This window comes from Strigops habroptila, unplaced genomic scaffold, assembly GCF_004027225.2.
Source record: "Strigops habroptila isolate Jane unplaced genomic scaffold, bStrHab1.2.pri NW_022045628.1_ctg1, whole genome shotgun sequence".
NCBI lineage: Eukaryota > Metazoa > Chordata > Aves > Psittaciformes > Psittacidae > Strigops > Strigops habroptila.
In genome coordinates, this window is record NW_022651105.1 from 70439 (window position 1) to 88218 (window position 17780).

A 17780-nucleotide genomic window follows, 5' to 3' on the forward strand; every position below is an offset into this window, starting at 1 on the left:
CCTTCCCGCCCCCCCCCGCCTCGGGCGCGGTCGCTTCGTCCCGGCACAAACTTCGCTCCTCCCGCTCCCGGCGCTCCCCCCCCGCTCCCGTTCACCCCGGTCCCGGCGCCGCTGTCCCGGGGGGTCCCGGGGGGGGAATGGGGGGGCCCGTCCCGGCGCTGGTGGCGCTTCTGGCGGCCGCCGCCCTGCGAACGGCGGCGGGAACGGAAACGGGGATGGAAACGGGAATGGAAACGGGAACGGCCACGGCCCCGCCCGGTCAGTTGGGGGGGGCGGTTTGGGGGGGGTGCGGGTTAAGGGGGGGGTGCGGGATCAAGGAGGGGGGACGGGATAACGGGGGGGGCAGGATGAAGAGGGGGGGTCAGGGTAAAGGGGGGGGGGTGGGGTAAGGGGGGGTCAGGATGAAGGAGAAGTCCGGGATAAGGGGGGGTCCGGGGTAAGGGGGGGTCCGGCATCAAGGGGGGGGTTCGGGATCAAGGTGGGGGTCGGGATCAAGGGTGGGGTACGGGATAACGGAGGAGTACGGGATAACGGGGGGGTCAGGATGAGGGGGGGGGGTCGGGATAAGGAGAGGGTCCGGGATCAAGGGGGGGGGCCGGGAGAAGGAGGGGGGCCGGGATCAAGGGGGGTCTGGGATGGGGGGGGGTCCGGGATCAAGGGGGGGGCAGGGATAACGGGGGGGCAGGATGAAGGGGGGGGTCGGGATAAGGTGGGGTTCGGGATCAAGGGGGGGTCAGGATGAAGGGGGGGGGGTCCGGGATCAAGGGAGCTCCGGGATCAAGGGGGGGTCTGGGTAGAGGGAGGGGGTCCGGGATCGCTGGGGGGGTCCCGGGGGGGTCCCGCTGTCCCGTTCCCCCCCCCCGCACATGCCGGGAATGCCGAAGGGTCCCGTGGGAGCGGGGGGGGCCCTGCGGCGGGTCATGACCCCCCAACTTCCCTTCCCACGGCCCCGGGACCCCCGTCCCACTGCGATGGGGGGCACTGGGGGCGATGGGGGGTGATAGGGGGCAATGGGGCACTGTGAGGGCAATGGGGGGCAGTGGGGGCACTGCCTGCATTGGGGGTCTCAGAGGGTATTGGGTCAATGGGGGGTATTGGGGGTTCCTGGGGTACACTGGGGGGCACTGGGGATATTGGGTGTCAATGGGGGATGTTGGGGGGTGCTGGGGTTCAGTGGGGGGGTCACTGGGGGCACTGGTGTTCAATGGTGTTCAGTGGGGTTCGGTGGGGTTCAGTGGGGGGCAATGGTGTCAATGGTGTTCAATGGGGTTCAGTGGGGTTCAGTGGGGGGCAATGGGGTTCAATGGTGTCAATGGGGTTCAGTGGAGTTCAATGGGGGGCAATGGGGTTCAGTGAGGTTCAATGGGTTCAGTAGTGTTCAGTGGGGTTCAAGGGGGTCAGTGGGGTTCAGTGGGGTTCAATGGGGTCAATGGGGTTCAATGGGTTCAGTGGTGTTCGGTGACGTTCGATGGTGTCAAGGGGGTTCAATGGGTGTCAAGGGGTTGAATGGGGGTCAATGGGGTTCAGTGGGGTTCAATAGGTGTCAATGGGGTTCAGTGGGGTTCAGTGGGGTTCAATGGTGTCAGTGGGGTTCAGTGGGGTTCAATGGGTTCGGTGGTGTCAATGGGTATCAATGGATGTCAATGGTGTTTGATGTGGTTCAATGGGTGTCAATGGGTGTCAGTGGGTGTCGGTGGTGCTCACTGGGTGTCGGTGGGTGTCCATGGTGCTCACTGGGGTTCAGTGGGTGTCCAGGGTATTGATGGGTGTCAGTGTGTGTCAGTGGGTGTCCATGGGGATCAATGGGTGTCAATGATGTCAATGGGTGTCGATGGTGTCAACGGGTGTCAATGATGTCAATGGGTGTCGATGGTGTCAATGGGTGTCAATGATGTCAATGGGTGTCGATGATGTCAATGGGTGTCAATGATGTCAATGGGTGTCAATGGGTGTCGATGGTGTCAATGGGTGTCAATGATGTCAATGGGTGTCGATGATGTCAATGGGTGTCGATGATGTCAATGGGTGTCAATGGGTGTCGATGATGTCAATGGGTGTCCATGGGTATCAGTGGGTGTCCACGGGTGTCGATGGGTGTCAATGATGTCGATGGGTGTCGGTGGGTGTCACTGGTGTCACTGGTGTCCCCGGTGCCCCCCCGCAGGGCTGTGGCTGCTGGAGCCCCCCCGGAACGTGTCGGCGGCGCCGGGGGCCGCGGTGCGGCTGCGGTGCCGGGTGCGGGGCGCGGGGCCCCCCCCGGAGCTGGGCTGGAGCCGGGACGGGCTCCCGGTGCCCGCGGACACCGACCAGGCGCTGGTGCCGCTCGGCAGCGGAGGGTGGCTCGGGGCCACCGAGCTGCGGTGCGTGCCGGGGCGGGATGCGGCGGCACAGAGCCGGGGCACTGCCCTGCGGCGGGATGCAGCGGGGTGCGGCGGGATAGAGCGGGATGGAGCAGGATACAGTGGGATAGAGTGGGATACAGTGGGGTGCAGCGGGATAGAGAGGGATAGAGTGGGATAGATACAGGGGGATAGAGCGGGATACAGCGGGGTGCGGCACGGTAGAGCGGGATAGACACACCGGGATAGAGCAGGATAGAACGGGATAGATACAGCGGGATAGAGCAGGATACAGTGGGGTGCAGCGGGATAGAGCGGGATAGACACAGTGGGATAGAGCGGGATACAATGGGGTGCAGCGGGATAGAGCGGGATACAGTGGGATAGAACGGGATAGAGCAGGATAGAGCAGGATAGACACAGTGTGATAGACACAGTGGGATAGAGCAGGATACAGTGGGATAGAGCGGGATGGAGCAGGATACAGCAGGAATGGGGGTGCCTCGGGGTGCCCGAGCTCCATTACACGGAGGACACACCGGGATGTACCAGGATACATTGGGATAATGGGATAACTGGGACACAGCACCGGGACACGGGCACTGGGACATGGGCACACACGTGTGTCCCATGTATCCGTGTCCCGTGTCACACGTGTCCACACGTGCCCCGCAGGCTGGTGCCGGTGCAGGGCTCCCACTCGGGCCGGTACCGGTGCTGGGCCCGGGCCGGGGGGCGGCAGCTGCTGTCACCGGAGGCGCATCTGGAGCTGGCGGGTGAGTGACCCCCAACGGCTGGCTCTGCCCCATAGAAGCAGCTCCGCCCCATAGATGTGGGTCCGCCCCATGGGGATCACCTCATAGATGGTGTCCCATAAGTGTGGGTCACCTCATAGCTGTGGGTCCACCCCATAAGTGTGGGTCACCCCACAGCTGTGGGTCTGCCCCAGAAGTGTGTGTCACCCCATAGCTGTGGGTCTGCCCCAGAAGTGTGTGTCAGCCCCATAAGTGTGTGTCACTCCATAGCTGTGGGTCTGCCCCATAAGTGTAGGTCAGCCCCATAAGTGTGTGTCACTCCATAGCTGTGGGTCTGCCCCATAAGTGTAGGTCAGCCCCATAAGTGTGTGTCACCCCATAGCTGTGGGTCTGCCCCATAAGTGTGTGTCACCCCACGGCTGTGGGTCCTCCGTCGCTGTCCCCCCGCAGGGCTGCCGCAGTTCGAGGAGGAGCCGCAGGACGCGGAGGTGCCGGTGGGGGGCGCGCTCACGCTGCGCTGTGGGGCGCGGGGCCCCCCCGAGCCCGTGCGGATCCTGTGGCTGCGGGACGGGGCCCCCCTGGAGCCCCCCGCGGAGCCCGCGGCCAACGGCAGCTCCACGCTGCGGCTGAGCGGTGAGGGGGGGCCACGGACCCTGCAGCCCCCAGAGAACCCCACAGACCCCTATAGACCCATTGCCCCCATTGCCCCCCATTGCCCCCATTGCCCCATTGCCCCCATTGCCCCCATTGCCCCCCATTGCCCCCATTACCCCATTGCCCCATTGCCCCCATTGCCCCCATTGCCCCCCATTGCCCCCATTACCCCATTGCCCCATTGCCCCCATTGCCCCATTGCCCCCATAGCCCCCATTGCCCCCATTGCCCCCCATTGCCCCCATTACCCCATTGCCCCCATTGCCCCCATTGCCCCCCATTGCCCCCATTACCCCATTGCCCCATTGCCCCCATTGCCCCCATTGCCCCCCATTGCCCCCATTACCCCCCTTGCCCCATTACCCCCATTGCCCCCATTGCCCCATTGCTCCCATTGCCCCCATAGTCCCCATTGCCCCCATTGCCCCCATTCCTCCCATTGCCCCATTGCCCCCATAGCCCCCATTGCCCCCATTGCCTCCCATTGCCCCCATTGCCCCCATTGCCCCCATTGCCCCCATTACCCCATTGCCCCCATTGCCCCCATTGCTCTCATTGCCCCCCATTGCCCCATTGCCCCCCGTTGCCCCCATTACCCCCATTACCCCCATTGCCCCCAAGGCCCCCACTGCCCCCCACATCCCCCCATATCCCCGCAGGTCTCACCCGCAGCAGCACGTTCTCCTGCGAGGCGCACAACGCCCGCGGGGTGGCGACATCCCGGGGCGCGACCATTACAGGTAACGGGGGGGGGGGTGTCACACTTTGGGGGGGGTCCCCCCCTCCTTTGCCTGGTGCCCCCCCTTTTAAGGGGTGTCCCATTGACCTGTGTCCCCCCCCCATTGCGTGTAACGGGGGGGGTCACACACTGGGGGGGTCCCCCCTGTTTGGGGGGTCCCACTGACCCGTGTGTCCCCCCCGCAGTGGTGCCGCAGCCCCCCCGGCAGGTGGCGCTGTTGGGGCGCGGCCCCGATTGGCTGGAGCTGGGCTGGGAGCTGGGGGAGGCGGGAGAGAGTCACGTGACCCAGTGCTGGGTGCAGGTGCTGGCGGGGGGGGCATGGGGGCAATGGGGGCAATGGGGGGCAATGGGGGGCATGGTGGGCTATGGGGGCAATGGGGGGCTATGGGGGGCATGGGGGGCTATGGGGGGCATGGGGGGCTATAGGGGGCATGGGGGGCTATGGGGATATGGGGGGTATGGGGGCAATAGGAGGCTATGGGGGGCATGGGGGGCTATGGGGGCAATGGAGGATATGGGGGGTATGGGGGCATGGGGGGCTACGGGGGGCATGGGGGGCTATAGGGGGCATGGGGGGCTATCGGGATATGGGGGGTATGGGGGCAATGGGAGGCTATGGGGGGCATGGTGGGCTATGGGGGCAATGGAGGATATGGGGGGTATGGGGGCATGGGGGCTATGGGGATATGGGGGGTATGGGGGCAATGGGGGGTATGAGGGCATGGGGGGCTATGGGGGGCATGGGGGGTATGGGGGCTATGGGGCTAGGGGGCTATGGGGGATATGGGGGCTATGGGTCTAGGGGGGATCTATTGATGGGTTATGGAGGGGTTATGGGGTCTATGGAGGGTCTGTGGGAGTCTCTGGGGGGTTATGGGGGGTGGCTGGCAGGCTATGGGGGGTTATGGGGGTCTGTGGGGGGGTTATGGGGGGTTGTGGGTGGTCTGTGGGGTATCTGTGGTCACTCTCTGTGTCTCTATGGTCACTCAATGCTCTTTCCATGCTCTCTCTATGGTCCCTCTGTGGTCTCTATGGGCGCTCTATGCTCTCTCTATGGTGTCTGTATGGTCACTCTGTGATATTTCTATGGTCTCTCTATGGTCACTCTATGCTCTCTCTGTGCTTTTTCCATGGTCTCTCCATGGTGTCTCTATGGTTATTCTATGGTCTCTCTATGTTCTCTCCATGCTCTCTATGGTCTCTCTATGCTCTCTCTATGGTCTCCCTATGCTCTTTCCATGCTGTCTCTATGGTCTCTCTATGGTCACTCTATGGTGTCTCTATGGTGTCTCTATGCTCTCTCTATGCTCTCTCCATGGTCCCTCCCCGGTGTCTCTATGGTCACTCTATGGTCTCTCTATGGTCTCTCTCTCTCTATGCTCTCTCCATGGCGTCTCTATGCTCTCTCTATGGTCTCTCTATGGTGGCTCCGTGCTCTCTCCCTGGTCCGCCCCCGCCGGCTGTGGCGCCCCCTGCAGGCGGAGGCGGGCGGTCACGTGCAGGAGCGCGCGGCCCCGGTCCCGCCCCCCGCGCTGCGGCTCGCGGGGCTCCGCCCCTTCACGCGGTACCGGGCGCGCGTGCGCTGCGGCGCCTCCGCCTGGAGCCAATGGGAGCGCGCCCAGACCCGCGAGGGGGGTCAGCGCGGGGTCAGCGGGGGGCGGGCGGGGTCAGCGGGGGGTCAATGGGGGGTGAATTGGAGGTCAATGGGGGTGAATGGCGGGTCAATGGGGGGTCAATGGGGGTCAGTGGGGGCTATGGGGGGTCACTGGGGGGTTATGGGGGGTCAATGGGGTCAATGGGGGGTCAATGGTGGGTCAATGGGAGGTCAATGGGGGGCCAATGGGGGGCTATGGGGGGTCAACTGGGGGTCAATGGGGGGCTATGGGGGGGTCAATGGGCAGTGAATTGGAGGTCAATCGGGGGTCAATGGAGGGTAGTGGGGGGTCAATGGGGGATCAATGGGGGGCTATGAGGGGTCAATGGGGGGTCAATGGAGGTCAATGGGGGTCAATGGGGGTCAATGGGGGGTCAGTGGGGGGTCAATAGGGGGCTATGGGGGGCCATAGGAGGGCTATGAGAGGGTCTATGGGGCACTATGGGGGGTCAATGGAGGGTACATGGGGGTGTATGGGGAGCTATGGGGGGCTATGGGGTGTCTGTGGGTCTGTGGGGGGCTATGGGGTGCTATGGGGGGTCAATGGAGGGTGTATGAGGGGTGTATGGGGTCAATGGGGGGCTATAGGGGTCAATGGGGGTCACTGGGGGGGCTATGGGGTGTGTATGTGGGTCAGTGGGGGTCACTGGGGGTCAGTGGGGGTCACTGGGGGTCAATGGGGGTCACTGGGGGTCGGTGGTTCCCGCGGGGCCCCCCCGTGACCCCTCCCCCCCCCCAGCTCCGGGCGCCCCCCCCGAGAACGTGACGCTGGAACGGGCGGGGCGGCGCGTGCGGGTGCGCTGGGCGCCCCCTAGCGGGCAGCTCAACGGCGCGCTCCGGGGCTTCCGCCTGCGCTATGGGGGGGACCGGGACCCCCAGGTGAGACCCACAGCGACCCACAGCGACACATAGACACCCACAGCGACCCACAGAGACCCCACAGAGACCCACAGAGACCCCACAGAGACCCATAGAGACCCATAGGGACACATAGAGACCCATAGAGACCCCACTGCGACCCATAGAGACCCCACTGCGACCCACTGCAACCCACAGCGACCCATAGAGACCCCACAGAGACCCACCGCGACCCATAGCGACCCCACAGAGACCCACAGTGACCCACAGAGGCCCCACAGAGACACAAAGGGGCACATAGGGACCCATAGAGACCCAGAGACCCACAGAGACACAGACGCCCCATAGCCACCCCATAGCGACTCACAGACACACATAGATGCTCTATAGACACCCCGTAACAACCCACAGACACCCTATAGCAAACCATAGAGACCCATAGACACCCATAGACACCCCATAGTGACCCATAGACGCCCCCCAGAGACCCATAGACACCCCCAGAGCCCCTTAGACACCCCATAGAGACCCATAGAGCCCCATAGGGCCCCATAGACATGCCCCAGAGCCCCTCAGACACCCCATAGAGCCCCATAGCGACCCATGGAGCCCCACAGGGCCCCATAGACACCCCATAGCGACCCATGGAGCCCCACAGGGCCCCGCAGACGTGGCGGCGTGTCCCCGCGCAGGTGGAGCTGGACGTGGGGCTGGCGCAGGAGCAGAGCCTGGAGCTGCAGCAGAACCTCTGGGTGCGGGTGGCCCCGTACACGGGGGGGGGCGACGGGCCCTGGAGCCCCCGAGTGCTGCTGCCCCCCCGTGAGTCCCGCCTGCGCCCCCACCTGCGCCCCAGGGGCCACGGCCCTTATCCCATGTCCATTATCCCATATCCCACACCCCACACCCCAAATCCCACACCCCTTGTCCCACACCCCTTATCCCTTATCCCACACCCCATATCCCACACCCCTTATCCCATATCCCACACCCCATATCCCACACCCCATATCCCACACCCCATATCCCATATCCCACATCCCATACCCCATATCCCTTATCCCACACCCCACACCCCACACCCCATATCCCCAGTGATGTCTCAATGTCCCCACAGTTGGAGAGACGCCCCTGGAGACACAGCCGGGTGAGGGGATGAGGATGATGATGATGTTGGATGATGATGATGATGGATGGTGGGTGATGATGATGATGGATGAAGATGATGATGATGGATGATGATGATGGATGATGATGATGATGATGATGGAGATGATGATGGATGATGGATGATGATGATGATGGATGATGATGATGGATGATGATGAGGGATGAGGATATGATGATGATGATGATGGATGATGGATGATGATGGATGATGATGGACGATGATGGATAATGATGATGATGATGATGGATGATGATGCTGCTGCTGACGGGCACCCTCTGCCCGCTCCCGCAGTGCTCCCCGCGGTGGCTCTGGCTGGTGACCAGTGGCCGGCCGTGGTGGCGCTGGTGGCGCTGGTGGCGCTGGTGGCACTGGGGGTCCTGGTGGCCCGGCGCTGGAGGAGGAAGAAGCCTCATTATGGGTGAGCAGCAGCCCCCGAGCAGGGCCAGCCCTGACCCCACATCTCCCCACACGTCCCCACATGTCCCGTGTCCCCCCAGTGTGGCCTTCGCACCCCATGGGGAGCCCGTGGTGCAGTTCCGGGTGCGGAGCTCCTACAGCCGCCGATCCACCAACGCCATGCGTGAGTGTCCCTGTCCCTGTCCATGGTGTCCATGTCCATAATGTCTGTGGTGTCCATGGTGTCCATGGTGCCCATGGTGTCCATGGTGTCCGTGGTGTCCATGATGTCCATGGTGTCCATGATGTCCATGGTGTCCGTGGTGTCCATGGTGCCCGTGGTGTCCATGGTGTCCGTGATGTCCATGGTGTTCATGGTGTCCATGGTGTCCGTGGTGGCCGTGATGGCCATGATGTCCATGGTGTCCATGGTGTCCATGGTGTTCATGGTGTCCATGATGTCCATGATGTCCATGGTGTCCATGGTGTTCATGGTGCCCATGGTGTCCATGACGTCCATGGTGTCCATGGTGTTCATGGTGTCCATGATGTCCATGGTGTCCATGGTGTTCATGGTGTCCATGGTGTCCATGATGTCCATGATGTCCACGGTGTCCATGGTGTCCATAGTGTCCATGATATCCACGATGTCCATGGTGTTCGTGGTGCCCATCATGTCCGTGGTGCCCATGGTGTCCATGGTGCCCGTGATGTCCGTGGTGTCCATGGTGTCCACAGTGTCCATGGTGTCCATGGTGCCTGTGATGTCCGTGGTGTCCATGGTGCCCATGGTGGCCATGGTGTCCATCATGTCCATGGTGCCCATGCTGGCCATGGTGCCCATGATGTCCATGGTGTCCATGGGTGTCTCTGGGGTATCCATGTTATCCCTGTCCATGGTGCCCATGTCCATGGTATCAATGTGTGTCCATGGGGTATTCATGGTGCCCATGTCCATGGTGTCCATGGCATTGATGTTGTCCATGTCCATGGTACCCAAGTTATCCATGTCCATGGTGCCCATGGGTGTCTATGGGGTATCCATTATCCCTGTCCATGGTGCCCATGGTGTCCATGTGTGTCCATGGGGTATTCATGGTACCCATGTCCATGGTGTCCACGGTATCTATGGGTCTCTATGGGACATCCCTGCCCATGGTACCTATGGGTCTCTATGGGACACCCCTGCCCATGGTACCTATGGGTCTCTATGGGACATCCCTGCCCATGGTACCTATGGGTCTCTATGGGACACCCCTGCCCATGGTACCTATGGGTCTCTATGGGACACCCCTGCCCATGGTACCTATGGGTCTCTATGGGACACCCCTGCCCATGGTACCTATGGGTCTCTATGGGACACCCCTGCCCATGGTACCTATGGGTCTCTATGGGACACCCCTGCCCATGGTACCTATGGGTCTCTATGGGACACCCCTGCCCACGGTGCCCGTGTCCCAGTGTCCCGCCTGGGCATCAGTGAGGAGCTGCAGGAGAAGCTCCGGGACGTGACGTTGGATCGACACCGCGTGGCCCTGGGCAAGACCCTGGGCGAAGGTGGGTGCCCCCGTTAGTGACCCCCTATGGGGTGTCCCCCCCCCATCAGTGACCCCCTATGGGGTGTCCCCCCCCATGGCACCCCCAAACCCCCCATTGCCCCCCAGGGGAGTTCGGCTCCGTCGTGGAGGGGCAGCTCCAGCAGGAGAGCGGCGTCCTCAGGGTGGCCGTGAAGACCATGAAGAGTGAGTGGGACCCAAATCACCCAAAACCACCCCAAAACCACCCCCGAAGCACCCCCAAAGCACCCAAACCACCCCAAAACCACCCCCGAAGCACCCCCAAAGCACCCAAACCACCCCAAAACCACCCCAAAGCACCCCAAATCACCCCCAAACCACCCCAAAACCACCCCCGAAGCACCCCCAAAGCACCCAAACCACCCCAAAACCACCCCCGAAGCACCCCACATCACCCCCAAAGCACCCCAAAGCACCCCAAAAGAGCCCCCCCCGCAGTGGCCATGGGCAGCCGGGCGCAGCTCGAGCAGTTCCTCACCGAGGCCGTTTGCATGAAGGAGTTCGACCACCCCAATGTCATGAGCCTCATCGGTGGGTGCTGGGGGGGCTACGGCTGCTGTGGGGCTCAATGGGGCTCTATGGGGTGCCATGGGGGCTATGGAGTGCTATGGAGCTCTATGGGTGCTATGGAGCTCTATGGGTGCTATAGGGTGCTATGGGGTGCTATGGGGCTCAAAGGGGCTCTATGGGTGCTATAGGGTGCTATGGGGTGCTATGGGGCTCTATGGGGTGCTGTGGGGCTCTGTGGGGTGCTATGGGGCTCTATGGGTGCTATGGAGCTCTATGGGTGCTATAGGGTGCTATGGGGTGCTATGGAGCTCTATGGGTGCTATAGGGTGCTATGGGTGCTATGGGGCTCTATGGGTGCTATGGAGCTCTATGGGTGCTATAGTGTGCTATGGGGTGCTATGGAGCTCTATGGGTGCTATAGGGTGCTATGGGTGCTATGGGGCTCTATGGGTGCTATGGAGCTCTATGGGTGCTATAGGGTGCTATGGGGTGCTTTGGGTGCTATGGGGCTCTAAGGGGCAATATGGATGCTATGGGTTGCTATGGGCTCTATGGGGCTCTATGGGGCACTGTGGGGCTCTATAGGTTCTATGGGTTGCTATGGGCTCTATGGGGCTCTATGGGGCACTGTGGGGCTCTATAGGTTCTATGGGTTGCTATGGGCTCTACGGGGGTCTGTGGGTCTCTCCGGGCGCTGTGGGGCGCTGTGGGGTGACCCGTGGGGTGACCCATGGGGCAGGCGTGTGCCTGCAGCCGTGGGGCGACGGGGGCCTCCCCGCCCCCATCGTCGTGCTCCCGTTCATGGCACACGGGGACCTGCACAGCTTCCTGCTGCGCGCCCGGCTCGGCCAGCCCCCCCTGGTCAGTGGGGCGGGGGGCAGCGCGGCGTCCGTGGGGCTCTATGGGGGTCCATGGGGCTCTATGGGGTGTCCGTGGGGCTCTATGGGGGTCCATGGGGCTCTATGGGGCGTCCATGGGGTGTCCATGGGGCGTCCATGGGGTGTCCATGGGGGTCTATGGGGTGTCCGTGGGGCTCTATGGGTGTCTCTGGGGTATCTATGGGGTGTCCACGGTGCTCTCTGGGGCTCTCTGAGGTGTCCATGGTGCTCTCTGGGGTACCTATGGGGTGCCGTGGGGCTCTCTGGGGTATCTATGGGGCTCTATGGGTGTCTCTGGGGTATCTATGGGGTGCCGTGGGGCTCTCTGGGGTATCTATGGGGCTCTATGGGTGTCTCTGGGGTATCTATGGGGTGCCGTGGGGCTCTCTGGGGTACCTATGGGGTGCCGTGGGGCTCTCTGGGGTACCTATGGGGCTCTGTGGGTGTCTCTGGGGTATCTATGGGGTGCCGTGGGGCTCTCTGGGGTACCTATGGGGCTCTATGGGGCTCTCTGGGGTATCTATGGGGCTCTCTGGGGTATCTATGGGGCTCTCTGGGGTATCTATGGGGTGCCGTGGGGCGCAGGCGCTGGCTGCGGGGACGCTGCTGCGCTTCATGCGGGACATCGCGGCCGGGATGGAATATCTGAGCAGCAGGAACTTCATCCACCGGGACCTGGCGGCCAGGAACTGCATGTGGGGCACGGGGCACATGGGGGGCACATGTGGGGCAGGGGGGCACATGGGGGGCACATGGGGGGCAGGGGGCACATGTGGGGCACGGGGCACATGGGGGGCACATGTGGGGCATGGGGCACATGGGGGGCGCGGGGCACATGGGGGGCACATGTGGGGCATGGGGCAGGGGGACACGTGTGGGGCACAGGGCAGGGGGGGCATGGGGCGGGGAGACACGTGGGGGGGCAATGGGGATGGGGGACATGGAGATATGGGGCCCATTGGGATGACCATTGAGGTGCCCATTGGGTTGACTTTGGGTTGGCCTCTGGGTGCCCATTGGGTGCTCATTGAGGTGCCCATTGGGATGCCGACTGGGTGCCCATTGAGGTGCACATTGGGTTGACCATTGGGTGCCCATTGGGTTGAGGATTGGGTGCTCACTGGGGTGCCCACTGGGGTGCCCATTGGGTGCCCATTGGGTGCCCATTGGGATGCCCATTAGGTTGACCTTTGAGGTGCCCATTGAGGTGCCCATTGGGTGCCCACTGGGGTGCCCATTGGGTGCCCATTGGGATGCCCATTGGAGTGCCCATTGAGGTGCCCATTGGGTGCCCATTGGGTTGACCTTTGAGGTGCCCACTGGGGTGCCCACTGGGGTGCCCATTGGGTGCCCATTGGGTGCCCATTGGGTTGACCATTGAGGTTCCCATTGGGTGCCCATTGGGGTGCCCATTGGGATGCCCATTGGGGTGCCCATTGGGTGCCCATTGGGTTGACCATTGGGGTGCCCATTGGGTGCCCACTGGGTGCCCCTTTGTGAGCGGGTGCCCCGCCGCAGGCTGGACGAGCGCCTGCGGGTGCTGGTGGCTGACTTCGGGCTGGCCAAGCGCCTGGGGGGGGGGCAGTACTACCGCCAGGGGCGGGTGGCGCCCGTGCCCGTCAAGTGGGTGGCGCTGGAGAGCCTGGCCGACCGCGTCTACAGCACCAAGAGCGACGTGGTGAGCCCCCAGGCACCCAACACACCCCAAACACCCCCTCAAACACCCCCAAACACCCTGAGACACCCCCAAACACCCCCAGAACACCCCCAAACACCCTGAGACACCCCCAAACACCCTGAGACACCCTGAAACACCCCCAAAAACCCCAAAACACCCTGAAACACCCCCAAACACCCTGAGACACCCCCAAAACACCCCAAAACACCCCCAAACACCCCGAAACACCCCGAAACACCCCCAGAACACCCCCAAACACCCTGAGACACCCCCAAACACCCTGAAACACCCTGAAACACCCCCAAAACACCCCCAAACACCCTGAGACACCCCCAAACACCCTGAAACACCCCCAAACACCCCAAAACACCCTGAAACACCCCCAAAACACCCTCAAACACCGAGACACCCCCAAACACCCCCAAATACCCCAAAACACCCCCAAAACACCCTGAGACACACCAAGCACCCCCAAAACACCCCAAAACACCCCCGAAACACCCCCAAACACCCTAAAACACCCCAAAGCACACCTCCAACACCCCCAAAACACCCCAAAGCACCCCAAAACGCCCCCAAAACACCCCCCAAACACCCCAAAACACCCCGAAACACCCCAAATCACCCCCAAAACACCCTACAACGCCCCAAAGCACCCCAAAAGCATCCCAAAAAACCCCAAAAGCACCCCAGAACACCCCTACAACACTGCCAAAACACCCTAAAACACCCCCAATCACCCCAAACACCTCCAAAACACCCCAAAACACCCACAAAACGGCCCCAGAACACCCCAAATCACCCCAAAATACCCCAAATCACCCCCAAAGCCCCCTGGGACCCCTCAAGCTCCCCCCCAACACCCCCCACCTTCTTCTAGCCAATGGGAGGGGGAACTTTGGGGCTCCCAGCCAATGGGAGGGAGCGTCTTCGTGGATCCCAGCCCCCAGGCGGTGGGAGGAGGAAGCAGGGGAGCTCCCAGCCAATGGGAGGGCAGCTCGGGGGCTCCCAGCCAATGGGAGGGCAGCTCCGGGGCTCCCAGCCAATGGGTGCTCGCGCCCGCAGTGGTCCTTCGGGGTGACGATGTGGGAGATCCTGGCGCGCGGGCGCACCCCCTACCCCGGGCTGGAGAACGGCGACGTCTACGAGTACCTGCGGGGGGGGCAGCGCCTGCGGGCGCCCCCCGGCTGCCCCCCCGAGCTGTGAGTGCCCCATAGAGCCCATAGCGCCCATAGAGCCCATAGAGCCCATAGAGCCCATAGCGCCCATAGAGCCCATAGCGCCCATAGAGCCTCATAGCGCCCATAGAGCCCATAGCGCCCATAGAGCCTCATAGCGCCCATAGAGCCCATAGAGCCCATAGCGCCCATAGAGCCTCATAGCGCCCATAGAGCCCATAGCGCCCATAGAGCCTCATAGCGCCCATAGAGCCCATAGCGCCCATAGAGCCCATAGAGCCCCATAGACACCCACAGACCCCCCGGCTGCCCCCCCGAGCTGTGAGTGACCCACACACCCCATAGCGCCCCATAGAGCCCCATAGAGCCCATAGCTCCCCATAGAGCCCATAGAGCCCCATAGAGCCCATAGAGCCCCATAGACCCCCCAGCTGCCCTCCTGAGCTGTGAGTGACCCACACACCCCATAGCGCCCCATAGAGCCCATAGAGCCCATAGAGCCCATAGCGCCCATAGCGCCCATAGAGCCTCATAGCGCCCCATAGAGCCCATAGCGCCCCATAGAGCCCATAGAGCCCATAGAGCTCATAGAGCCCATAGAGCCCATAGTGCCCCACAGACCCCATAGAGCCCCATAGCGCCCATAGAGCCGCTAGAGCCCCACAGACCCCATAGAGCCCCATAGCGCCCATAGAGCCGCTAGAGCCCCACAGAGCCCATAGAGCCTCATAGCGCCCCATAGAGCCCATAGAGCCCACAGCGCCCCATAGACCCTCATAGCGCCCCATAGAGCCCATAGACACCCACAGACCCCCCGGCTGCCCCCCCGAGCTGTGAGTGACCCATAGAGCCCATAGCGCCCATAGAGCCCCATAGCACCCATAGAGCTCATAGAGCCCATAGCGCCCCATAGAGCTCATAGAGCCCCATAGCGCCCCATAGAGCCCATAGAGCCCATAGAGCCCCATAGAGCCCAGAGAGCCCCATAGAGCCCATAGAGCCCAGAGAGCCCCATAGAGCCCATAGAGCCCATAGAGCCCATAGACACCCACAGACCCCCCGGCTGCCCCCCCGAGCTGTGAGTGACCCACACACCCCATAGCGCCCCATAGAGCCCCATAGAGCCCCATAGAGCCCATAGAGCCCCATAGACCCCCCAGCTGCCCTCCTGAGCTGTGAGTGACCCACACACCCCATAGCGCCCCATAGAGCCCATAGAGCCCCATAGAGCCCCATAGAGCCCATAGCGCCCCATAGAGCCCCATAGAGCCCCATAGAGCCCCATAGAGCCCATAGAGCCCATAGAGCCCCATAGAGCCCATAGAGCCCATAGACACCCACAGGCCCCCTGGCTGTCCCCCCGAGCTGTGGGTGCCCCATAGCACCCCATAGACCCCATAGAGCTCCATAGAGCCCATAGCGCCCCATAGACCCCATAGAGCCCGTAGAGCTCCATAGAGCCCCATATAGCCCATAGAGCCCCATAGAGCCCGTAGCGCCCCATAGATGCCATAGACCCCCATAGACTCCCATAGTCCCCCAGAGCCCCCATAGCCTCCATACCCCCCCATACCCCCATACCCCCCATAGCCCCCGTACCCCCACACCCCCCATAGCCCCACACCCCCCCCGTGCCCCCAGGTACGCGCTGATGCTGCGGTGCTGGGCCGCGGACCCCCGGGACAGACCAACCTTCACCGAGCTGGGGGGGGCGCTGGGGGGGGCGCTCCGCGCGCTGCCCCCGCCCCCCCCCCGGGCCCCCCGACCCCCTCTATGTCAACATGGGGGAGGGGGGCGCCGCCGGGGGCCCCCCAACACTGGGCAAGGAGGGGGGGGGCGACCCCCCCGAGCCCCCCCCGCTCCCCCACAGCGAGGGGGGCCCCGGGCGCTACGTGGTGTGTCCGCCCCCCCCTCCCGGGGACCCCCCCGGGGACCCCCCCGGCCCATTGGGCTGTGCCTGACGGGGGGGAGGGCGTAAAGTGGGGACCCCCCCCCTGCACCCCCAAATGCTGCATCACTGCCAGGGACCCCCCCCCGCCGTGCACCCCCTCAATGGGACCCCCCCAAAGGATGGGACCCCCCCAGTGGGACCCCCCCAGGTACTGGGGTGAACCAGGACCCCCCCCAAACGGATGGGACCCCCCCAAATGGGACCCCCCCCAATGGGATCCCCCCAACGGCATCCCCCCCAGGTACTCGGGTGTCTCGGGACACCCCCAAAGGGATGGGACCCCCCCCATAGGGACCCCTCCAAGGTACTCGGGTGTCCCTGGGACCCCCCCAGAGGAATGAAACCCCCCTAATGGGATCCCCCCCAAAGTGATGGGACCCCCCCAATGGGACCCCCCTGAGAGGTGGGACCCCCCAAGGTACCAGAGACCCCCAAAGGGATGGGACCCCCCTCCATAGGGACACCCCCAAGGTACTCGGGTGTCCCCGGGACCCCCCAACGTGATGGGACTCCCCCATTGGGACCCCCCCCAAGTGATGGGAACCCCCAGGTACTAGGGACCCCCAAAGGGATGGGACCCCCCCATAGAAACCCCCCCAAGGTACTTGGGTGTCCCTGGGACCCCCCCAGAGGAATGAAACCCCCCTGATGGGATCCCCCCCAAAGTGATGGGACCCCCCCAGGTACTACGGACCCCCAAAGTGATGGGACCCCCGCAATGGGACCCCCCCAAAGTGATGGGACCCCCCCCAATGGGACCTCCCCAAGGTACTGGGGTGTCCCCGGGACCCCCCCAAAGTGATGGGACCCCCCTATTGGGACCCCCCCAAAGTGATGGGATCCCCCCCAATGGGACCCCCCCAGGACACTGGGGTGTCCCGGACCTCCAATGGACGGCCCCCCCCATGCCCCCCCATTGCCGCCCCCCCCCGCACCCCCCAATAAACCCACGTGTCCTGCGCCCGGCTCCGCTCCTTTGGGGGTACCGGGGGTGGGGGGGGGGGAGTCCCTGCGCTGAGCCACGCCCACAGCGCCCGCCAGCCAATAGGAGCACGGCGCTCCCCGCCCTCCGGCCAATAGGCATGCGGCTCTCGTTGCTAGGCAGCGCGGGGCGTAGACGCCGCCGCGGCGACTCCAATGGGTGGAGGCAGAACAGCCAATGAGAGAGGGGCGCTGCTTCTCGGCCCGCCCTCCGTGCGAAAGCAGCCAATAGGAAGCGGGCGTCGCCCGCCCCCGCGCTGACGGACAGGGGAGCCAGCCAATGGGAGGGCGCAGCGTCGCTTTGGCCACGCCTCCTCGTAGACCCGCCTTTTCGCCGTGTCTCCCAAGAGTGCTGCCCCCGGCTTCCTCTCATCCAATGAGAACCCGCCTTCCATCGTCACTCCCACTGACCCCCCAATCACCTCCCGCTTTGCAAAGCGCGACTGAGCGGGAGCAGCGCGAGA

The 17780-nt window shown here is 63.6% G+C and overlaps 1 protein-coding gene across 1 annotated transcript; it reads left to right on the forward strand.

Moving 5' to 3' along the window:
* Positions 1-49: 49 nt before the first annotated feature.
* On the forward strand, positions 50-17257 carry AXL (AXL receptor tyrosine kinase). Its single transcript, XM_030475003.1, is given in 21 exon segments — positions 50-258; positions 2165-2360; positions 3015-3115; positions 3545-3727; positions 4408-4488; positions 4673-4788; positions 5966-6122; positions 6881-7020; positions 7692-7818; positions 8114-8143; positions 8459-8585; positions 8665-8747; positions 10025-10120; positions 10228-10305; positions 10579-10671; positions 11390-11511; positions 12114-12223; positions 13047-13206; positions 14272-14408; positions 16026-16137; positions 16139-17257. Coding segments are annotated over 21 exon segments (2577 nt in total). The 5' UTR covers positions 50-137; the 3' UTR covers positions 16346-17257.
* The last annotated feature ends 523 nt before the right edge of the window (positions 17258-17780 follow it).